The sequence below is a fragment of the Antedon bifida genome, chromosome 1, assembly GCF_963402885.1.
Source record: "Antedon bifida chromosome 1, ecAntBifi1.1, whole genome shotgun sequence".
Taxonomy (NCBI): domain Eukaryota; kingdom Metazoa; phylum Echinodermata; class Crinoidea; order Comatulida; family Antedonidae; genus Antedon; species Antedon bifida.
Genome location: NC_136226.1, coordinates 3,238,505 through 3,264,724, shown reverse-complemented (window position 1 = coordinate 3,264,724; position 26,220 = coordinate 3,238,505). Strand labels below are relative to the sequence as shown.

The window sequence follows — 26,220 nt, the reverse complement described above, 5'->3', positions numbered from 1 at the left end:
CTGTATACAAAAATAAATAAAACATATCAAATAAGATTTTAATTATTTACAAAATATTGAATGCACAATCCTAACATAGATTTTATAGGTACTGTACGAAATGGTCACAACATTAAATTATTCTTCTTACTTGAATCTAACGATTTGCGCAATTCAAAACGTTGCGTTTTAAATTGTGCAAATAGTTAAAATAGTATATAATAATGATTTATATTTCATACATTTATCATTTTATTATATAATATTCTTTAAGAAAATAATTGAATTCATATCAGACAAAGTACATATGTCGCCCTCTACATTTATTTCTATGTTCTAAGGCTCTGTCTACACAATCAAACTAGTTTGACAAAAAAGTGTGATGTGCCCAAATATGGTAGTGTTATGCCCAAATATAGTAGTGATATGACATCATGTAAATATTTAGGCAAATCAAATGTTGTCACATAAAGTTTGATAGTGTAGACAGAGTTTTAGGCGCAATATATCACTTTGTAAAACAAGTAACACTCTATCCATTAATGCTATGTGGGTTAATAATTCATTACAAATATTCTGTGTAATGATATATTCATAAAAAATGTAGCACACATTTAAAAAAAAAGAAGTATGAAACATTTGTTGTCTAGTTTGTAACTCACATTTAACAGACATCCTGGGAAAAGCAAACACACATTTATTTTCAATTAATGACAAATTAGTGGGCGTATCGATCGTACATTTTGTTAGGCCTAGTATTTATAACATTTTTTTTTATAAAACAGAAGTACAACATGCAGAATGAATCCTTTATACTTTTCTGTATGTAATTCATTAATTGTTATATTTTATTTGTTATTGTGAAGGATGCACATTTGTGCTAAGTGTGTCACCGATCTAAAGGTGTAATTCCAAATAAATAAATAAATTAATTAATGTATGCGTTACAACCGGCGGGCGGTCGGAATTACAGATTCTCAATGCTGTATCTCCACAACGACAAATTAACACAGTATCATAGGACCATTCGGTAATACAGCATCTTATGTGCATCACATATGGTGAATGTATCATGTAAGGATAAATTAGGGATTAGGTTATGATGCTGAATCACGAAATTTTCCTATGCCCACTGAAGAAATCTCGATACAAAAGTATCTATAATTTAATCGCAAAATGACACTCCGACATGGACATTACTCGATGCATGCTGTCCCTGTAAAAGGGTGTCACATTGAGGCTAGGCCTAAAGATGACCCGGCATTTGTACTTTTTACTAATTTTCGTCAGCATCAAATGGCATAAGTCTACAATTTAAATCGTACATATCTTTAGTGGTTATCACGGAACGATTCAATTAAGAATGATAATCTAATTTTGAAACGAAAGAAACTGGTCAATCAGACATCTAACGAGGCAAAGTTTGCACCGGGGTTATATTCATAATACATAGAATGATTCAGTGGTATTTCAGCATTTTGTGGCTCACAGGACGGACACAATCATTGGAATATAAAATAAGCACACTATAATGCACAGTTGTCCTACTTTATGATAGAAAGGCTTTCAATCCACGAAAGATGACACACATAGGCCTATACATTTTGTTTTCTTGTTTTTGTGTATCATTTTCTGCTCAATAAATACTGCTCTGATCTTGGCATAAATTCTGAAATTTACGTTAGTTTTATATTCATGACTATAACATTTATAGTGTTTTTAAAAATATTGTTCCATGACATGCCATCGCCGCCAATATTATTATTGTGAACATGTTGTTTTATTACTTGAAAAATTGCTTTAAAATGTTGTTTATTTTCTTGCTTTTTTATTCCTTGTTTATTTGAAAAATAATATCCACAATTATTTTCAAGTTGATTATCTCATGGAGAAATAAGTTAGTTAGTTAACTTGTTTCTCCATGATTATCTCGAGTTCTCTATGTTAAATATTAACCCAGGCGCGCCCTCTGTCGCTTTCTGAATTTAGCCAGGTTCAATCTGAGCGCATGTTAAAAGAAAGCTCAAAAGATTCTAAATTGTCCCATAGTGCCGACGTGACCCATCAACGTTTATTATAACAGTATAATTGTAACCAAAATTCAGAATTTTGTTAACTTTCCTTTATCTATATAACTATACACAATACGACAACAAGGACAATCAACTGTAAATTGATGGATTTGTGTGAAAATGTAGAATATTTAGGTAAAAATTACTTGAAGTTAATATACGGATTTGTGGTTTTATTTGGAATTTTGAATACAAACGCAATGATGCGACAAAGGTACTGGAATGTGAGGATCAACGAGTTGATTTTATCTGTTACAGGTCTTTTTAGTTGAGGTTTAATACAATACTTAAAGTCACTGAAGCACGTAAACTGTAAATCAAGCAACATTATTGTCTATTTTGTTTTTAAATGTGTGAAACTTTCGCTTAACGTTTAACTGGAAAAGAAATCTGAATGTTGTTATGAATTGATAATAATGTTAATATCTATTTGTATACCGTCATTCCAATGAATTCCCGGTCTCATCTCGAAGGATGAAAATGACTAGTCTTGGAGCATGGAGAGAGTGAGTGGGTCTTGCCGGTAATATGTCTATGGGACAGTTCCACTGCAGTCAGTACTGACACTTGGATACGGCTATAGGTTTACACAATTCCATATAATCGATAGATATGTAATGCACTGAATGTTTGGCTTTCATTTAACCAATAGGTCAGTAGGGACTAGGGTAGCGATTCTCTCGTAATACTAATGTTATATAATGTGACCGTGCAATTAACGGTTATATCATTAAGGGTCCGTTCAGACTCTTAATTCTTTATACTCGGATAAGGTGGGTTTCATGAGCACATGACGCTACCTTTGGGGTGTATGAACAAACCACCGGGTAAATAAAAGCATGGATGGGCACCAAGACAAAATATCCAGCAACTGGAGAAACTTATTTGCGTTTCCTTAAGAAATTAAATATTTACATTTAAAGTATATCATTGCAAAGGTTATGATTGGTTTTTTTTTATGAGAGAAAGATTTTGAAAGGGGACAGACAGTCATATGGATTTTTAATTTATATATTATGATTATTGCACGTAGCATCACAGGACGTCTGTAGCATCACAAGACGTCCAAGAAGTAGTCGAAGATCTCTTTTGACAGCTTTCTTCTGGTTGCCAATCAAAAATTTAGTTTGCAACATCAAAGATAAACAGTCACGCGCGTGTGTGCGTCATTTGTTAATCACGTGTGAATTAATTAAGTCCTTATATGTTATTTTATTATCATTAACTTAACAACATTTTACGTGAAGTGCTGTCAATATAGTCATAAGATGTTTACATCATGAAGACATTCGTCAAAGTGACATATATGCTTGAATTGGCCGTGACATTCTGTACATGTTACTATACAAACATAGCAAGCAAGTATCAATAAAATGGCCCATTGAATATATAAAAAGGATCTATCACATCCAAAAGTATGCCATTATAAGGCAATTGTTGTCACATTAGTTACGGTATAATTATGATTGTATAGGCCTAAAGTGCTACAGTTTTATGGCACCATTTGTCCAGAAATCATAAATAAATTCCGTGATCTCCATAACATGGGTCGTATATATTTAAGACCTTTGTTATTCAAATCTTTTAGAGAAAAAGTACCATAATGAAGGTTCATTTATTTTAATTTTTGGGTAGATACAGCGTCACATGTGACATATTCCTTTTGATAACAGTCGTAAGCGATTATACACACGTGACGTGTGTGTATGATAGACCTAATGAATACATTGTAGATAGGCCTACAGTACGGTACCGAGAACCGACTGCATGTTTACAACCATAATCAAAAAACATCATGTGGAAAAAGAAATATTACAATCACACTATCAAACTTTATGTGACAACAAAATGTGATGCGCCCATATATGGGCACATCACATTTTTTTGTCAAACTAGTTTGATAGTGTAGACAGAGTTTAAGAGCATAATATTGAATTGAAGCAACACAATATTGTATTAGATATTGATTTAAAATGATTGATTTTACTGATTTTTCAAATTATTAAGGCCTACACTGTCCATGTTCTGGAATATTTAACCGTACGTTTATTTAAATTGTTTCTAACTATAATATGTTTTAAAATCTTGACGTAATTTTATTTGGATCCTAATATTATAGAGGAGAAATTGTTCTTTTTTGTTGATCCAATAGATCGAAAATACTAAAAATGTTTATGAATATTTTAGAAAAGATTACAATTCAAAATAGTCGAATTATTAAATGTATTATTATTTCCAAACATGAGTTATTCCATCGCATCATCACAATAATCCATGCATGTTTGAATCAGACAGTAAAAACACACGTTTTAGAAAAGATTATGTTCTAAATAGTAGAATTATTAAACTATTATAGTTATGCATACTTGTGGTTTGAAACAGTCGAGCAACTCGTAAGCGACGCTTAGAATTGTACACAATTTGAATGATGAATTCACGTTATACCTATTCACACAATTATGAAATACAAATTGCATATAATCCAACCAAAGGTGATAATGTTTGACCCTGTTTTGCAGTAGGCCTAATGTAACAATCATTTTTTTTCTGTGTATGTTAATGTTTTATTTATATTGTATGATATGCCAGTTTTCAAAACAAATTTCTGTTAAATGTCTGTTTTTAAATGGAAAATACTATGACTATGACTATTTTTGTCAGTCAATAGCCTTTTAAAATGCAATGTTCAAATCGTATAATTAAGATATTAGAAGGTTTGCAGAAAATGTCGGTTTAGTTCGACTTTCATGGTTGTTTTCTCCCCTTGTATGCAACGCAACAACGCGAGTTATAACCAATCACAAGCGACACTCTGGATGCGTTGCGTTTGATTGGTCGATTTCATTCGCGTAGGTATAGTTGTAATATACAACATTGATATAATAGCACTCACCTTACATATACAAGTTATACATGGGTTTCCAGCGAGGATTGGCAATTTAATTACTTCTCCTTCTACCGTACATTTTGCGACACTGCCTATAAACAAAAACAAATTTGTTAACAATTAGAAGTAAAGAAAGAAAAAAAATAGAGAGACAATTTTGTGCAATTTAAATTATAAGAATATCCTCTGATTATTTTCAGATAAAATATTTGGGAGTGTAACTCCAAGTAAAGAAACAGAATACATCTCGAAAATTCTCAAAAAAATGTGTTATTTTATCTGACGTAGAATGTTCGGAATATCCATTGTACTTAAAGGGTAGCTCCGGGTTTAAAATGTCCCCACTTTTTTATAGGCGCTTAATGCTCGTTCTGCTTTACCGCTGAAGCTGAAGTGGGGTTAATATCAATGTTGTTGCAAAGGCTTATTTCTTTTAATAAACAATAGAAATGTTATACCTGGAGCTACTATTTATATAATTATAGGTGGATAATTTTCTCCGAGTGGACTCGAACCCACTACTTCTAGATTAAACTAGCCGTTACAACGTACTGTACTTTTCTACGGTAGGCCTATACTTCATTCCACCGACACAAAACAGTTATTTCACGTATAAATAAATGGGTTTTTTTAAAGACAATATCATAATCTATAATGATTGTATGATTTATAGTGGCCTTGAAGGACCAGGACTATCGTGAGAATCATGAGAACAAAGATGACGATAATGTGCCAAAAAAAAAATTTTCACATCGTGTGACCTCGAGTTCATAGTGCTAATTATGTATCTCCACAGTGTCATACACATTTACACCAAGTATAGAAGCATTAATATCTCAATAATCAATTAAATTTGGGGAATTAGCATTTTATAAAAACGTAAATATTTTGTTTATATAAACATTTTTAAGACGCCGCGAAAATTAAGATTGACGTCCGCAATGGAATTCGTTGTCAGTTTTTCTAACTATCATCCCTTCTATCATTAAACCTATTACGATAAAAACTATAAGCAAATTGACAATACTAATGTATTTGCAATCAATCTTTCAACACATTGTCAGTGGGACGTTAAAATCAATCGTTCAGTACCCCCTTGTTCCCTGGTGTATTGCCTAATACGCCATAAACAGTAAGAGGCAAAGACTTCACAGTGACCCTACGTGACCAGGAACGATTACAGCCTGACAGGACCTTGAAATGTGAACGCATGTGACTAGTTTCCCCCTCTCTCACCCTTCCTTTTTTCTGATCGATATGGCAGGCGGCCAGAGAAAGGTTAGGGTGACCATTGATTGAATAGTTATTACCCCTTCTACTAAAATGCCCGTAGGCGAATTGTTATGTATGAATACGTAGTATCATTGACAATCTACTGTGTGATTTGTATGTTGACAACTTAGGTAATGTGTAGAATGTAGGCCTACAACTGTTCTAAATACCCTCCAGGCAGAAACGCATTAGTTGACCGTTTGATGACGAATGACAGAACGTTGAAATGTAAATACATGTGCTTAGCTTGGAGCATGGTCCAGTGGAGTTTCCTCTAATCTTTCTCGCGATTGTGATTTGTAATGCAAGGTTGAAAATCTCTTCGTAATTGATTTCTTTAATGGGGTTACGCTATTTTGTATTAATGTATAGGCCAATTTGTTCATGTCTCTCATTAGACTGGGCATTTGTTTTTATGCAAAAACATAATAAGTACATTTATGAAAGATAATACAATATCCTTTATTTAATCGTTCTGATTTTAGACTATGTGTACCACGAATCCGTCCCGCAAGATGTCGATATTCATTTTAACAATAACTTAATTAACATTTTATAAAGTATTCAACAATCTTGTTTTTAATCTTTTTACCTATTTTAATCATTTTTTCTCTTGATGTTTTACTGTATATTATGTATAATTGCCATAGGAATGTCGAATTTTCAATTTATGGACGAATAAATAATCTTGAAATAAAAATGCTAATATAAGATTGTTTAATATCACCGGGTTTACCGTACTTAAGAGCCTATGGAGCTCTTATGAGTAAACACTACAGTACATGTTCCTCTGCAGACTAAACTTTATAAACTACTTTCTACTACTTCTACTATGACTTAATTAATTCTTAATTCTGTTGCGTAACGAATTCTAAATTAGCGTCAGAATTAACTCCTGCATCAAAAAGTAAGAGTGAAAAAAGGATTTGATATTTAAATTAACTCCGAGAACCAAACGTAACAATTCTTTTATTCTCTTTATTTACTATTTTGAAACGTCTTGGCGCGGGTTGAAAGCAATTTATATTATACACGTTTAGACTTGAGATGAGTTAAGCTCTGTCCACACTATCAAACTTTATGTGACAAAAAATGTAGATGTGCCCATATGAACATGATGATGTCATATCACTACCATATTTGGGCACATCACATTGTGGTTGTCAAACTAGTTTGATAGTGTAGACAGAGCTTTAGCCTGTGAGTAAATGTACAACATGTATAAAACATTTTGGCCAGGTTAGAACTTCTGACCAATCAGTCTTTCTCATTATTATTTATTGTTTAGGGACAGACGGCTGGTTTAAATTCCGGGAGGAAAGGTATATATGCCTACAAGTATAAAAACCGAAATAGAAGAGTGTGTTGTCACGTGTTTGTCAAACTAGTTTGACAGTGTAGACAGAGCTTTAGAAAAACTGGACATTTCTGGAAAATTTCATTTGTCGATAAAAAGGATTAAAAGTAGACAACGGGAACTGACGAATATCAACAGCAACGATGGGGCACTTGTTAAAAATGATTCGATCGAGTTAAATCGCTCATGGGACACGAATGTTAAGTGTTTTTAATCTATTCAAATCACGATCTAATTAGAGAGAGAAGAGTTTTAAAAAGTACGTGAGCGAGATGAATTGTAATTTTGAACGTGCTTTTACTGAGATGGTGACGTCCTATTTAAGTGGCACAGACACACAAATTGACATGACTGATATATTTTATTTTTGTAGGTTATGGAAAATATCGATGAATGAAAGATGACCATATTGAGGATTTTTGTTGAACTTGAGAACCTTTTCACTTTATGCGTTAAAAAAGTAGTTGTCTTGCACAATTCATAATGATACAAGTAAAATCTACTCAATAGTACATCGTTGGATTAAACTTAAGAAAATGAATTTTAAACAAATAAAAGAGGAAATAGCAGGTCCTCCCCAATTTGTATTTAACGGATTGTACCAACAAAGGAAAGACAATTAATTCAGCACGAGACAACGCCAGGCCAGGCCTAGCTAGCGTATGATGTTTCTACGTTACCGCTCTTTACCAGCTAGGCCTACACAACTAAGCCTAGCTAAGCTAGGCCTAAGACCGCCCGCTAGAGAAAATTCGACGCGAGCTACTTAGGTAGTGCATTGTTTCTCTTTTTTTTTGTATCATAATTAACCATAAAACGTACATTTAAGACAAGGAATGACCTGGTTTAATATTTTTTAAGTAATGTATATGCATTATTGTTCCCAAATTTCAACAATTGTAGGTCTAATGTTTTCAAGAAAATGCATCAATGCTTATCAGGAATAACTAACGCTTATAAATTAGGTCTACAACCTATATTATTTGCATTAGGTAACTTGTGAAACCGCAACGGAATGTATCGATTTCAAAACATTAAACGTAGAAACATTACTTTGATTAACAAGAGGAAACTCGCTTCATCTGGATTGCATAACGGTAGATCGCGTGCAGGATATCTCCCGAGAAAACATATTTATGATTCAATGGGTCAAAATAAACAGCAATACAAATTGATTCATAAAGACACGTGGTAATTGATATTAAACGGTGGATGATACCAAACACCAGTCTGTAAACTACCAGCATACAGGGAACCATTATTAATACGCCCTCAATAATTAACAACATTGTAAAACTTTAGGCAGTTAGTTTTAGGCATGCAGCAATGGGGAATTAGAGCTATAGTGACGTTTCAATACACAATATATTCGAGAGCCAATCACATGATGTTGTGTTATGACGTTTCAATACGCGTAAAGGTAACGCGTTACACTGACAGCCAATCATAGCACAGGAAATCTAGATGGAGCGTTCTTCTGAGAGGAAATATCTGAAATCAATGTATGAAACATCTCCTATTATACGCAATGGAAATTCTTACTACATCATAAATATGTTTAAACATGTACTATAGGCCATCCAAAAGTCCAGTAGAAAGACTATTATAATTCGAAGAAGGCAACTGGTAAGGTTAAGAGAACTATAAAATAATTATAGATATCCGACCAGACAAAGAGAAAATAAAATAAGGGAACGAAGTCTAAATCTAAAAGTAAATTGAACGTTTTGGGATTACTAAATGAGCAATACGATAATAAAAAAAAATTATATAAATTAATAAATAAAATAAATAATCCACGCGATCAACGAGTTAACTATTCAAGCAAATATAAATATTCTAATAATGCGTAATATTATTTCGATTATTTGTTTTCTATTTTATTAATTTAATTGCATTCTTATATGGATTAATGACAATTTGTTTTGTGGTTGTACGTATTTAATTTAACAATTAGTAATCAGTTGGCGTGGGTAGCTCGCTAGACCAATATACTGTCTTAGACGCGAATATCGAATACTTGACCGAATACTGTCTAATCTGATGGATTCGATTGGCATAGTTTCGTCACACAACACCAATAATCACCCACGAGGGTCATTGGGTCAATATTTACTCTTGGGGTGGGTGGATGATACATAGAGGCAATCATTCGTCAATTTGAATGTGACATCAACTCAACGATGATTCGAACCAGGGCCCCACATGAGACAGGTTCCAATATTATTCACTGCCTTCTATAGGCAACTTGGCTCAAAACTAAATATAAAAGTCATCTTGGAATTTTAGAGTAAATATTAATACAAATTGAACTAATATTCAAATTCAGATTCAAATTTATTCACCTCCCTTGGAAGAAACATATACAAAATGTAGGCCCTACAGTAAAATTAGACACATCTAAATATTCACAATAATCATAAAAAGAACAGAATATAAAACATCCCCACGGCATTAAAACTATACATAACGTCGACTGACATTGTTAATTTCCCTAAAACAATCTAGGCCAAAAAAGGGTTTTGAAAGTCAGCGTTTACATGCGTTCTAATATGGTGTATCATGAGGGTTTCGAGTGAGAGAGAATGCTAATTGTTAGCCTAAATTAAATTAGGAGTAATCGGTATATGTGTACCGCTGTAAATCTTTATTCTAAGTGGTTTATTGAGGTACTCGGTTTTCTTTAAATAAAGTAATGATTCAATTAAGAAATAGGAAAGCACGTTCTTACGTTGCTTTTTTGGGGGCACTGTCATAATCGAAAACTATTTCCAGATGTCGACGACGAAAAGCCAATCATTAATTCTAGTTCCACTAAACCGCTTCAAGTTGTCATGTCTCATTAAAATGATTAACGTAGAGTGATCATACACTAATTAATTAACCAACTAGATACATCAATAGCATCCGATATTTTTTTACCTGAACTTACAATCATAGTTACTCATACATCAACGATGCACAGATGCTGTTCCATCTTGTGTCCTTATTCTCTCGAAAACAGCCCACTTCACAACATCCCCGTCAAATTAAATCGTTTAATTTGTTTATTAAATTTATTAGTTTATGTTTTTTTCTAATTCTACCGTATTAGGCCAATGTTGACTTCTTTTCCATCAACGGTCAGCGCGTGAATCCCTCGTGTATTGAAAACGGCGCCAAACTGTGAGAGGGTCATGTCACAACTGTCGGATATAGTTTAGATTTTTTTTTAAGAATATGGATTTCAAAAACTTTGACTAATATTGAATTTGCATAAGGCATGGAGAGAGAATAAAACGTTTCGCAAATCAAAAAGAAGATACCTATAATGTAAAAAAATATTATTTTAAACAAAATACAAGAAATGTTTTTGAAGTTATACTAATTCTACCTTAAGAGCTAATTTACCATGAACTCTTCTTGTTGTCTTAGGACTTGATTAGGTAAGATAAAACATTGATAATGTTGAGGTACAGTAATAATTAGCTACAGTATCTACAATATTTCGACAGTATCATAGGCAAAATCCGTAATACAGAATCCCATGTGTTTTAAATGTGATGTAAGGTTATTATGGTTAGGGGTTAGACTAAGGTCTATGATACAGGCTTCATGTGTTTCACATGTGATGCTGTATCACGGAATTTGTCTATGCTACTGATAAAAATTAGATATAGGCCCCCTAGTAATCATAACGGTATAGTAGCAAACTGGGACCCATTGTTAATTGTTGGTACTGGTGGATCGGTGAATGTTACAAATACCATCGTTGATGTAAATAAAGTATGAATGAATTGATGTCCTTACTTCGTACAACTCATTGTATTGAAATCATGTCACGAGACGGTATAGGCCTAATATATAATTCTTTTTCAACGATCAGTAAATGTAGGGTAGGCCTCTTACCGACAACTTAAAAAATACCCTTGCTTTTACAACGATCATAACGAAATAATCATCAGTAAAATCTGGTTCGTAAGTGCGTTTGGTACCTGTGAGTAATTCTACAATCTTAATCAAATCTTCAGATTAACCAAGGGGTATAAATAAACTATCATTCTTCGAATACTGGCCAATTTCTGTTTGAATTCGCGCCATATTTATGTCAACGGCACGCATATCAACTTAAGTGTAAATTCAATTTGTTTACCGTTTATATCGAAAATTGCAGGTATGAAAATCAAACACGCAACGACAATTATTATCCCCGGGTTTTATGAAAAACAGAACAATTTGAAACGTTTTTTATCCAGGTACTCCCACGTGACAACAAATTATTCTATTGAGGTTTTTTATATTTGTAGGCCTATTACATTTCCTCTGTGAATTTTAGACCAGCGCGTCTGTCTCTAAAACAGTGTAATAATGAGAAGGACTGATTTGTCCGAAGTTCTAACCTGCCAAATGTTATACATTTACTCACAGGAATAATCTCTGTCTACACTATCAAACTAGTGTGACAGAGAAGTGTGATGGGCCCAAATATGGCAGTGATATGATATCATCATGCCCATATGGGCACATCACATAAAGTGTGATAGTGTAGACAGAGCTTTAGCTTATAAACACTGTGAAATTTTATATTACCAACAAATATTTTATTTCCCAATAATTAGGCCTATTGGAGATTTATGTTTTTTCCAATACAAAAATGCTAACACTTTTTCAAACCCCACTTTTTACCCCCAAAGTGTGTATGGTTGCTGGCCCCGTCTAGTACACCAGTTCCTACTACTCACAGTATGTCAACATAAATCGGAAGCAGTCAAGTGAAATACGATTCAACGAGGAAACTAATGATTATACGATACTGAATTTATAATTTCTGTGTTATTTTATTGCCAGTCGATAAAATCAATTTATTAAATCAATTAATGTTTCTTAATTGTAACTTGTCATTCGCGTCTCTCTTGGGAACTATTTTGTTTCGGCGTAATGGACAAGCACGTCTGATTGCCATGCGATGTTCGCGTATGGACTGAACTCTGCGGTTTTGCATCAATCGGCATCCCGGTGCACACGCGTTTAACAAATTCGTAAACGGGACTTTAAATGCCAAATCAAATCAGATTTGACTCATTAGAACTGAAAACAAAGCGAAGTAAATTAAAGAAAGTGTCTATCTAGATTCCGTTTTAATGAGATACCCACTTATTGTAAGGTTAAGTACCACAAGACAGGTATTAGGAATAATTGTAGTGAATCGGACGCAACCCAACCCAACAGCTGTGTGATGCGTTTTCTTTACACGCAATATGGAAGCTATTAAAAACTCTTGTTATTGTAGGCTTACTATTTTTTCTCATCTCATGCTTAATGTATCAAGACTAGACAATTACAAGTTCAATTCTTTGCTATGTTTTATATCTTATACATTTCCTTGCTTTACTAGTACATCACAAAACATTTATTACAAAAAAAGAAAAGTTCGGGCGTTTCTTAGAATCACGTTAAACTCTTTCAAAATAAAGAATTATTTTTCATTTTCCTAATTCGATTAAAAAGTTTGTTGTACTGAAGTATTTTTGGTTGATTTGCATTTGTTATTTCTGTGATACATTCATGGCGGCAAATCGTGAACGTATGATACATATCCGAAATGTGTCCGTCACTTGGCCCTAAGGGATGACCCTACAGTCATTCACAATTTAAACATAGAAGAAAAATGTTACGATGTTTTAGTCAAGATACGCACATGCACGGAAGTGGCGTACGTGCTAACACGAAACGACAAATTGTACGTGCGTGGAAACATTAGTCTTGATATATTAGCCATTGTTTATTCTCAGCAGACGAGACATTTCGTTTAGGAATGTAAAGTGTTCGTTCATGTCCTCTTGGAAGTCATTCGTCTTATTCCCACTGTCATGATTATTATTCTCAGATGAGCACTATATCAATTATATACAAGCACTTTATTGAAACGAAATGATTCTTTGAATACTGAAAGACTATTCTGTATCGTACCAAATCCGTGTCGATAACTGTCATCGTCCACGCGGGTAAATAGAATACAAGGTACGACTATGGAAAGCCAAACCCGTCAAAAATACATAATACGACATATAGTCGCAACTCACCTGATGTTAGCTTATTATATAGCTATACCTGTATTCCAACCCACCCTATTGAGCCTATTAGACACATTCCCCATTATAAAATGCCTCGTTAAACTGCTTTACAGCCAGAATTACGTATGAGAAGCATTCTTGGTTCCCATTATGACGTAAAGTTTACGTGAACTTTCGTAAAGTATTGCGTGATGAAAAGTAGTAAATTTACTTTACAAAGGTCTGTAGGATAATAACAATTTTAAAACTACTTGAACATGAAACATTTATTGTATATAAAACAGTGATTAAAAATAACTTATTGCATGAGACAAACAATTATTCTTATCTAAGAAACGTCGAGTGTTTTAGCCAAAAATAATTATTTGAATTTATACCAGTGATGTTAATTTCAGTTTGCTTGACCTGCGTTGGGTTATCAGACCGCTTACGTAGCATGCACCGGATGGTAGTCAACGGAAAAGAATGAGTAGACATTTCATAATATTTATATTAATAGCAATTAAGCAGTTAATCACGAATCTAAGTATATACAGACAACAAATTCAAACATCATCAAATAATTCAATATGGTACTATTCTAACAAATGTTTAAATAACACATTTTTGTTATCAACAGTGATAATTTGATAATAGTATGAATTTTTGTACGCGGTTCGGAGTTGATATGGCAATTATTTTGTACGCGCGTTAAAACGTGGATAATGGCAAATATTTTGTACGCGCGTTAAAACGTTGTTAATAATGGTACATCTTTTGTACGCGCGCGTTTAAACGTTGATAATAATGGTACGTCTTATGCGCGCGTAGACACGTTGAAAATAATGATACTTCTTTTGTACACGCGCGTGCAAGCATTGATAATGGTACGTCTTTTATACGCATGACAAAGTACGATTTCTGTACGCGCGCGTCAAAATCTTCTGGTATAAACTGCAAACATTATTTCGCAGTCTTCCATTTACTATGCCTAGGTCTCTAGGTCTACTGTCATATCCAATCAACATGTAGTATGATTATTGTTAATGTTATTACGTTGAAACTGAAATGTTGTACCGTGCTGATACTTTGTAGCTTGCCATTTCGTGGAAGGCATATTAACAATTTGTTCTTAGGCGTTGATATGGTAAGATGGGTTAATTTCGGTAACGTTTGAATACATTTATCGCGTGAATACATTACTCGTACCCAGCAGCGAATGAGCTCAAACATGACATTGAAATCATTTAAATTAATCAAATGTTTTAAGATGAACTCCTCGCCTTGAACGAGATAAAAGTTCAATAACTTGTGGGTTGTACATTTGGTTTAAGAAACGATCCGTCGATAGCTTTTTTCATATAGGCGTACAATTCATTTCTTGCACATTTTCATATGTATGAAGTTGTTTCTATGGTAAATGACTTTATCACAGAAAAATTAAAAGAATAGACCTTGTTTATGTTGACGTTATTTACGCAAAAAAGGGCACGAATTTGACTTCCAAACTATTACGACGAGGTCTATAGAAAAGTAATAATATTCTTCACATAATAATTATATTCAACTACATTCAGCAAAATTAAAAATAAATTTGTGTGCAGAGAGAACACGTGTAAATTAGGTTGGCGACATCGTAACAACGGTTCATCGCGGTTTATTTTAAGTTTCCGGTAATAGCTGTTTTTAATTAAAGTTTAAAGATACTAAAATAAACATAAAAACGAATCTTTTCATCTGGATTTTATCGAAAATGTATACACTTGACAGATAATAGGTCAAAGACCGACGTTTCATTTCCCATAAAGTTAAATATTATACGTTTTATATTTCTCTTTTCTTTCTTTTTATTGTATTTTTCTAATTTATAGCGACTGTTCGACAGGTAGTTAGCCTATAAAAATCGAAATTCACAAAAGTCACTGATTTCGAAATGCAGCAAGTATTTGAAATGGCGTTCTCCCAAAGCATGCATTCGAAACATCCTAAATGCGTTTAAATCCAATTAAAAGATAAATAAAAACACGTTCCAAGAATAAAGAATACAAATAAATTACTCAAATTAATAAGGAAATAATAATTAATATTAATACTGGCATCTGGCATTTCGATGCAATATTTAAATTAGGCCTATCATTAAATTGTTATATTGTACCATATTAAATTACCGTAACATAAATGACATTAAATTGTCTAGGAAATAAATGTTTACATTGAAATGAATTCAAATTGCAATAAATTACATTAAACAGTATTAAATTACATGAAATAGTATTAGACTACAAAAATTATATATTAGATTTAAATTACACTGAATTACATATAATAGAATTAAATATATTAAATGTAATTAATTGAATATATCACATTTTAATTACATCAATAAAATATATTAAATTGTTCTAGTTTAGATCATTATCTTTGTCTTATGTAGGTTCGTCCCTGCACTTTAGATCATTGTTGAATTATATGTGTTCAGATATCACTTGAATCTTTCTGTTTAACGTCCGTGACCGTTGCGTGCGTTTCTCAATATATCGTTTCAAAAAGTTTCTACTATATTATAATAATAGGTTTACTGTACTTTTTGCTTATGATTGACAGTAATAAAAATTAGATCTATAAAATAGGCCTTAGCATATCAATACAGAAACACATTTTTGAGAATGCAATCCTTTGTATTAGTTTGTCAAGAGACTGGTCTTTCAAGAGTGTTATAGCGATGCCCAGCTTCGTCATCCTACCACTAATTATTTAGTTTTTGTCTAAGTGAGCTTTTCCATGGGTGGTATCGAATCTTATATTTAGGGTATTTTTGTGATAAAACAAATTAATGGACCACCTCGCTTCACCCAAAATAAAGAAGTACTGCTTAGGACGAAGAATCACATTTCTTTTAAAAAATTAACAAGAAGAAATCGATTCATTGGAAATATATTTTTAAAAGAGAGTAAAGTATTGATTATATTTTTTACTGAAACTGAAAATTGAATTATTGAAACAATTCCTACGAAAGAAAAAAATCCCATTTATGCAAACAACAACTCTAACTGAAGGACCATGGAGTATGTAGATAGTGTGGGTCTGCAGCAGCTAATCCGGAGATCGCCAGAGATGTTCATAAGTCAAAGTTTACAGTTCACAAGAAGAAGATTACTTAGGTTTTTCAGCTATTATACATAAAGGACGGAATAGATAGAAGTATTACGAGAACAGGTGAACTATCACAGTGAAAAAAAATCCAAAACGCGAAATACTCGAAATATGAAAGTCGAGGCCGACTCTTGAATCACAGTATTTTGTCATCAAAGTATGACGAATGCACTCTTGAACTTGTACAAACTTGAGTGACAATAGCCACAGGTTACGATGGAAGATGTCCACAGAAGATTAATAATTTTAAACATCAATTATGTCTTATTTTAATAATGGAACTGCAAAAGAACTAGGTTAGAACCGACCAACTTTAGTAATAATAACCACAATTGCGTCGTCGTATAAATAGCATAAAAGGCCGCAGTTCGTGTAATCGTTAGAGCGGTTCAGATACCAAAACGAAAAGTACACTTACCCTAATAAAAAGTGTTAATAATTATTGAAATGTCACATAATATCACATAAAACTTGTAATAAGTACCAGGCATTCTTTAATACAGACACTACAAACTTAATATTTTATTATTTAATTTTATTATCTGTCTGTGCAACTTTTATAATATTATAATTATAATTATTCAAACTGTGCATTGCATTGAGTTGTTCCAAATACAACTCATAAAAATATGGGACGCCATGCTCGACAAACATCATATTGTTAAGCTCTGTCTACTCAAATTTGATGCGACAAAAAATATGCCCATGTATAGACATGATTATGTCATATCACTACCAAATTTGGGCATATCACTACCATACTTTGCACATCACACTTTTTTAGACTAGTTTCATAGTGTAGACAGAACTTTAAAATTCTCTTTCTGGAAACATTAACAACTGGACATAGGCCCAGACTACGGAACTACAGGTTGTGTTTATTGTCCAGGTCTTATCAGTATATAAAACACTATCCACACAAATGACAAAAGTTGAATTTTCTCATAATAACTCGTTTGAAATAAATATGAATGGAATTTCCGACCACCAATCAAGTTTTTGTCAATTAAAGTCTACAATCAAAAAATATGTGTCATTTCGGTGGGAATGTCTTTTTAGCTTCTGTAACAAATATTACAGTTTTAGTAAGCATCTGGCACGGAGGTCGGCTATAGCCGTCGGCATGGAAATGAAATAACTGCAAATTATTGTTTTGATAAAAACCCATCGTAAGTAATATATAAACATAAAATAATGTATTGTAAGATTTAAAAATGTTAATTTACAAATTACAAGTTTATTCACCTCGAGATAACAATCAATACAATTGTTCAGAAGATTAAAGTTTTTCTTACAACAAATTAAGAAACACAACAGATCTTGGTTTGCTTTGAGCCTCATTTTCCAACTAATAACAGTGAATGCAGTGCAATAATTCCTACTAAATACCACAATAAAATACTGTAATTGAACAGTCATAACATAAATATCTTCCAATTGTCTGCATAAGATTACCATACCGTAGGCAGTAAATACCTACCAACAAAATACAAAGGAACGGTGTTCCGAAGCGGTAACCCAGTATTTGGTGCATAAGTACACAATAACAAACACTCTCTTGTTAATATAATTATTCTGTCACTTTTTATTATATTATAGTTTAGATTCAATCGTTCAATCCCAATTGCTCTATTAAGTTCCGAGGATCTTTCGTTCTCTCAACCAGAACAACTTGTGTTATAGAATGTTGGAAAACCACGTATTTAAAGCCCTTTCAAGTCAACTAACGAATCATTAATCTAAGTGGAATCTGTTGTTAGGACTATTGTTAACAGAAATTTAGTAGAAGGTCCCGTTTGGTGACAGAAACGTTTACAACCATAAGTCCTATCTAGTAAAATCGTCAATGACACCACAGGTACATACATTGGTACGGATAAATCGATAGAAGAATACTATATGCACGTCATCCATATCCAGTAATGAGCCACTTAAACAAAGCACTATCCTGATATTAATGTTTTTAAGGGATAAGCCAGTTAGGCCTAATATATTTAGGCCTAGATGTTTAAATTAAATAATGTTAACGCAACTAACAATGCATTTTTCTGTAAACTTATTCCAAGAACACAAACACGCAAAGGTATAATTATAAGACTTTGCGTCAACAATTAGGGACTGTAGGCCTACAACATGTCCAGTAAATAATTGTGATTAAGTTTTTGCAAGTGCCAACAAATTACTATATTGTCATGAGAGAAAAACCATATCAGAAAATATGATACTTATAGCAAATCAGATAGGCCTAACAGAATAAATCTATATTTTCTATTCAAAGAGGCCTAGTACTTATAGTTCTAAGATATAAATCATACGTAGAGAAACGGATATCTTGTTAAATCGCCAATAACGTCGTGAAGTTCAAATTCCTTTTATTAAGTTAATCATAATATTAGCAGCTATTAAACGTTTTGCCACTTTGTGGTAGCCGTGGGGCTTACAAGCTAAAATACTAAACATTGTTTTGAAAAACCAATAAAACGTTAAAGTTATTGTCATTTTTTTGACTTCCAAATAAAAGAAAACAGATTACAATGATAAGTAGAAGCAAAGGTGGAGTTATATTGACACTAATTGTTAAATTTTCAGTAAAAATAATTAGCCCTAGGCTAACATTTTAATAGCAAACGAGATGGTCTCGATACCGGATTTAGGTGACCTTGAGCACCTCACGAACGGGTTTAGTTCCGTAGTCACCCGGGCTAAAATCGTATTATCAACTAGATCTATCGTGTATGCCACTAATTAGAAACGAGATACATGGGAACTGATTTTATCAGATGCTAATGAAAAGAACCAACATACATATATATCTTGAGAAATAACTTTTACAATTCACAAAATACCACACCAAACTATGGTTATTCCATTTATTATTAGGGCTATCACTATTGTTAATAAAAGAAAAGAAAGAGGCCGTGTGATGAACAGAAATATGTTGATAAAGATTAAAATCAGAAAGTTGAATCGCAAATAAAAGTGTAAATGCTATCCTAGTTCAACCTGGTTCAACTAGCTTCGATACAACTGTTGATAACACGTGAAGTTACTTTACCTAATAGAAAGGAAATGATATGGTCTTTTGTTACGGCGTTTAAGAACTTTTTTAATTACCCTCTTGAAAAACTATTTAAAATAAGTTATACCTCATTAGGCGTTATAATAACGCATTTACAAAAGTACCACCAGGCTCTAAATGGGAACTTACAACTATTCAAATTAGTTGAAATATCGTTTGATTTTGTTATTTATTGATTTGTTTAAAATTGTCATTGTTTTTAACATCGAAGAGCACGCTTGGGCCTATTAAAAAACCAAATATTTATGATTACACTAAATATAAAGGTGCGCGCGTTTTAAACGCGGGTAATGGTACAGTCCTCCTACAAATTGACGACGCGTCATTAAATACCTCTCTTTATTGCATCACAAACGAAATAAAAATATATAATTTGACCGATTTGAATGATATATTGGTACCTTAAATTAGAGCATGGGAAAGTGCGTTGTCCGCTCGACCATTAAGGTAATGTGTTTCCAATAAAGGTAGCCGTACGTCTAAGTCAACCGTCATTAACAATGACAATATTTAATTTACTCAAATTTCTCGCATACGCCTTCAATTCTTTCAATTATTGTCCACAGTTTTAACAATAACTACTGTAACTACAGCTGAGGAATTTGATAAGAAAACTGTTTATTTGGCTAAAAAATTAGCAAGTTCGGCAAGCGACAGGTGAAAGCCTAGACAGCGACCCAGGGAGCCGCCGGAGTCCGTTGGGACGAGGAATTTCCCCACGCTAACGTAGGCGACTACGATGTGTCGACGTCTCAGGGTGTCAATATCGTATTCAAGAGTAACCGGGTGGGTCCTCCTTGAGGTGCTTGACAGCAATAATGATAGCTTAAGGTGACACTTTGTTTCCGATGTTTGGTCTGATCTTTAGCCTAATAATGTATCAACATTATTTAAGTTCCTTTTGAACTTGTGTTCTCCGATTACAATTTCTTTTTAAATTATACGGCATTTAGTAGTGTTTATTTAGGCCCACACTAAACATTATGATCATTACATCCTCGTTTACAACAACTTAGACAAGACATAAATCATGTTAGAAACAATCAAAATGTTGTTAAATCGTTTGTTGATACAGCTAACTGTTGTGTGTATGTTTGGTTAAATTATAAACATTGTTGTATTGAAGGGAAAAATCAGGATACAATGGAAACATCAACATTTAAAAAACTACTGGTCTGACATTTTTATTTACTACAATTTCCTTGTAAATAATGTTATCGATAAAACCATGCTAAGCGACCATAATGTCTTTTAGTCAATATGTAATTCGATGATGAAATGTTGTTGCAGTCGGTGAGGATTACAGACGATGACGAGGCGAAGATGAAGATGTTGATAAAATAAAGACAAATGCAGGCCTAACAAAATTAAAAGACGAAATTGAATGTTTGTACAAACAGTAAAAATGGTTCCATCTTCTCCACAAAAAGCTATATTTTTCACAAAGAACATCGAGTGAGGATGCCTAAATTTATAACAATTCACATTACACAAGTGTACGTGCGAATTCCAATGTACGTATCTATAATTCATAAAAAAAATCTTAAAATTTCTTCAACAAAAGACTTTATCATCACCGTAACTGATTCAACTGTAGGTAGGAAGGGTCTAAGTTCAGAGGTCAAACAAAACGTGTCAACGCTATATACAAAGTTCATAGTTGTTATTATATTCCCGTGACATGGATGATCCAATTGTTGATTTAATCTAAAAATAAGAATAACATTCAACATCTTGCTTTTAGTTCTCATCATGTTTAAGTCGTAAGTTTACAATGGTAGGTCATGTATCATTTTAACGGGCCACTGACATCTTCTGCCAGACAACAATCGATACTAAGTTAAAATTACTAGCTGAGACATATCAGTTTCCTAATGTGAACAGGACTAACGTCAAAAGTTCAAACTATTGAATACTATTGCATAACATGACTACCTTTACTGTTTATTACCACCGTCGTCTAGACAAATATCGATGCTAACTTAACTTCTGTGTAGACATATCATATCTTACCTTAGTGATATAGGTAAGATATGATATGGTCCATACATCTAGACAAAATCAATACGAAGTAAACTAATGTATGGACCATATTGTATTGCATTTATTTTTTCCTTTCAGTGAAACATAAAAAGGGAGCACTGAGGAGAGGCAAGAGCTGTCAAAGACAACTATCGCCAAAGGGCGTGTCTCTCCAACTCCAGACAAACACTACAAGCAAAATAAAATAAAGACAAATAGAGTATGTTACAGCTTTAAAATAAAGTTAGTGACAATACATGTATGATTAACAAGTTGTCTAAAGTATTTATTTAAATAAACGTTAATAAAGTGCGGTTGAGGTATTTCCAATGAGACCAAAGAGAGGAAACTTTTCAGTTTGCAAACATGATTTGATGTTTGAAGAGAAATATAATTTTGAAGACAAGCAAGAGAACTAAGAAGAATAGGTCCAGTAGGTACCTCAACTAAGCCTACTAATACTACCTTGCTGCTTTTCCAATTTCATATTCATTTTAGATAGTAAAACATTAATGTCACATATCAAACAACAGAAATCTTGCCAAAGGTCAACCAAATACATGTTAATATTTCCTAATCCAATGTCGGACTTTCGGTTTTGAAAGTTCCATCAAGGAAATCTAAAAATGTCAAATGTTCTATAAAACAACTTTTGGCACATTCAACAGAAAAGAAAATATAACTGTTATGGAATGAATTTCGAACAGGTGGGTTCGTCAAATTCTTCCCAAACGCGTCAAACATCAATCATCTCAAACCAGAGACAATATGATAATCGTACAATTAGGGCGTTTCAAGTTTGGTAAAAAAGCACGTTTGTGGTCTATTCTAGGCCTGCAGATGTTTTTACAGAGCGGCTGGTCTCTCAAAATTCGCAGGAGCATAATCGAATTCAAAGCGTTAAAATTCAACGATTGGCAACAGTCTTTATTGCGTTAAATAGAAACGCATTTGCTGCAATTACTGTAGATTAGCCCCACACCAGGGGCCTGGTCAGTGGCGACATTAACTTTAAATACAGCCTGCTTGATGGGGGACATGAAAGCAGCTACAATAACTCCAATCGACACACGTAAAGACATAGAAGTCAATCATTTAGGTTATATCGTTCTGATGCTCAATATTATATATTATGTTGACATTTTAGTTTAAAATCTGTATTATATTTTTAAAAATTAATAAGTATTGATTTCCTACTATTATAACAAGTACAACATTTCCAACAAAAATGTTTTAACAACATGCTTAACCCTAGCCTCAATTTGATTTTAATATATTGAATATAGTTGCAATATTGATATAATATACAGTATCAAAATTCAATCAATGAGCAAATTGAAATCAATCATAAATAAGCAGTTGATTATTCTAAATCGAAAATTATTCAATAAACAATTGATCTATCGCAAATCGAAAATAAATCAATGATTAATTAATCTATCGAAAATCAATCAATTGATCTATTGCAACTTCGAAAATAAATTAATAAGAAATTGATTTATCGCAAAATGACAATCAATTTATCGGAAATCTAAAATCAATCAATAAGCAATTTATCTATCGCATATCGGTAGATGAATTAATGTGAAATTGATTAATCGTCCACATATCAATAATCAAATGATCAGTTCAAATAAAGTTTAATAATTTAGCTGTAAACTTGACGGCTTTCATAGATATTAAGTATAAAAAGATGATTTAATATTTTTTTATGAATTTCCTTTATCACAAATTAAGAAATTAAGTAGTCAAAATCATGTGAACAGATTTGTCAATTCGTTAAAGATATCGATCATTTCTTTGAAACATTATTTTTAAAGCCTCTTAGAATTACTGATATGGAATCCATCACTTAATACTAACTCAAAGTTTGCCATTTTCAAGTATGTTATTTTATTATTTTTTCCATGCGTTTGAATCATATTAGACTAGCGTCTATCTAGGATCATAGGTCAAAGTTCAAACATACTAACGACAAATTGGAGATGACAAAGACAATTTTGTTTTAAATAGGTTTCATTAGAATGGAACCATAATAGTTCATTTGCATTTACTTATTTTGGGTCAGATTTCTAGATTAATATACAGTTTAAAAATCGAGGTGTATTGTACTCTCACTAAAACGTTCGTGTTCATGCTCTTTTCCATTTAAACGTGTGCAAGTTATTAGAGCGTGAAGAACAGCACACACAAAACTGAGGTTTTTAATTTTTCTGCGATATGCGATTCCACAAATGCAAATTCCACCTCGAAAAATGAATAAAAATTATAATATAATAACAAATGAATATTTATCGATATTCAATCAATCAAAGTATTGGAACTCTTTTAAATAGTTATGTATAGGCCTACTAGCTTATCTCGCACTTTTTGCAAAGCACGTCAAAATGTCACTCCACATAATGAGTAGTGACGTTTGCCTTAAAAACAAAAAATACTGTGTTACAGATATGAAGATAAGCAAGCAACAGAATGTGTGACTTTAGTAACAATTCACCGATATCGGTGAGCTTGTCACGTTAGATCTTCCAAAAACGCGTCACGCGTGACTCCCGTAACGCCCCGCTGATTTGCAGCACGCGTGGTCATAACCCGGTCTCCAGGTTTAATCTCTTACAAACGTTGGTATTCAGACGTTCGTGCATTTTGTGTCGATTACTATAATGTTAACTGAAATGTATGTTAACATGTAGAAATAGACAGTCGCCGTGGCTATAACGGCTGTGGAGTCAACCATGTTGGGTACCGCCACCTCGGTCGTTCGGTTACCTGAATAGAGACAATACTGACTCCTCTTTGTAGTAAACTAGTAGGCCTGCAGTAATTAATTAATTAATCAATACAGTAGAATCCCTTTTAAAGGGGACACCTTCGCAGACACAATCATGATAACATCGTGCTCCTCATTCGGAAGATGTCCCTTTAATAAAGAGGTTTTCCCTTTAATAAAGAGGTTTTCCCTCAATACGGGTTGTGGCTGTACGCTAAAACCCCGCTAAAACATGTATTTCCTTCGTTCGTTTCAAGGGAAAGTGTACCTTTAATAGAGGTTTTCCCTCATTATGTGTTGTGGCTGTACGCTAAAACATGTATTCCCTTCGTTTGTTTTCTCAGGGGAAAGTGTCCCTTTAATAGGTGTTTTACCTTCATCATATTTTTCGGATGTAAAGGCACTTTAGGAAATCAGATAAAACCGAGGTCGAAGAATTGGTTAGAGAGTAAATTAAACCTATATCACTTTTTATAGTTTCTTTTTAATAACCATGGATTAGCGATCAATTAATATCAAGTTTGAACAATGTTAAAGTACTAACGGATTTTATACAAGGGTTACTTTTGAAGGTTAATAACCGAACGAAGAATCATAAATAGTTGGTCTTCTTATAATCACCATAGGAAATAATAGTCATTCTTGTGTCTGTACAAATACGTATATTGCCTTAGGTTACCGAGTTAACTAAGAATACCATCAAATTTCATGTTAAAACACGAATATTAACCTCTTAAATTGAACATTAAATTGGAAATAAACCGCATTAAATACAGTAATTTGTTGTAACATGGTAAGGGCGAGGCTCATGCATTTCGTCTTCATTATAATGTTGGTATGTTGTCAGTGAGGTCATCACGCCGCGTAAAGGCCGGTTCACACTGGGCATGTACACGCGAAGCGACACGCATCAGTGAAGTCTTCACACTGCGTAAACGCGACCAGTTAGAGACTCGAAAAAGTCGCTCTATAAACAAAGTCTTTAACAACTCTTTTTTGGGAGTAGAGTTGTTTTTCCCGACTTCTGACGGAACTTGAACCCAGGTAGCCAAGCATCAACTGCAACTGCAATCTATAACTTCACTGCACTCTATACATTGTTGAACTGAAAAGGAATCTGTATTTGGTTGTTTATATCACTAAGACGGTAACGCCAAGCACGCACTCCTTGTCTCTCCAATATCCAACGATTGTTTACTGAAACCGGGTTAAATTTGTTAATATCTTATAGGCCTAACCATTGTTTCATTGTTTAGCATTAGTAACATTATACATAAACTAAGAGCATGGTTCAAGTACTATGTTTATTGTTTAAGAAATTCGTGGACGGCCGCCGTTTACATTCAGAACAATGAACACAGCATTTGTCATTGTAGTCACGTTTAATAACAGTCGTTAAATAGTTTGGTGTGTTTTTTTTTTCAGAAAAAAACAATGGGGTAGATTTCAGACTAAATAAACACAACGTTTCTTGTGGAAATGATCTTTAAATTTAATAGTTAGTAATTAGCGAATAGACTAAACAATGTTACTCTAATAACGTCAAAATCATCAATAATAAACCCATTAACAAACTATATTATACAATTTGAAAGTG

At 33.1% G+C, this 26,220-nt stretch overlaps 1 protein-coding gene across 2 annotated transcripts in view; it reads right to left on the bottom strand.

The window, feature by feature from the left end:
- LOC144837627 (BMP-binding endothelial regulator protein-like) overlaps nucleotides 1-26,220 on the bottom strand; it is an 88,304-nt gene that overhangs the window by 43,043 nt on the left and 19,041 nt on the right. For both annotated transcript variants that reach the window (XM_078692834.1, XM_078692826.1), the window contains exon 2: nucleotides 4,945-5,030. In XM_078692834.1, coding sequence (XP_078548960.1) covers nucleotides 4,945-5,030 — 86 coding nt within the window. The remainder of the gene's footprint in view (nucleotides 1-4,944; nucleotides 5,031-26,220) is intronic.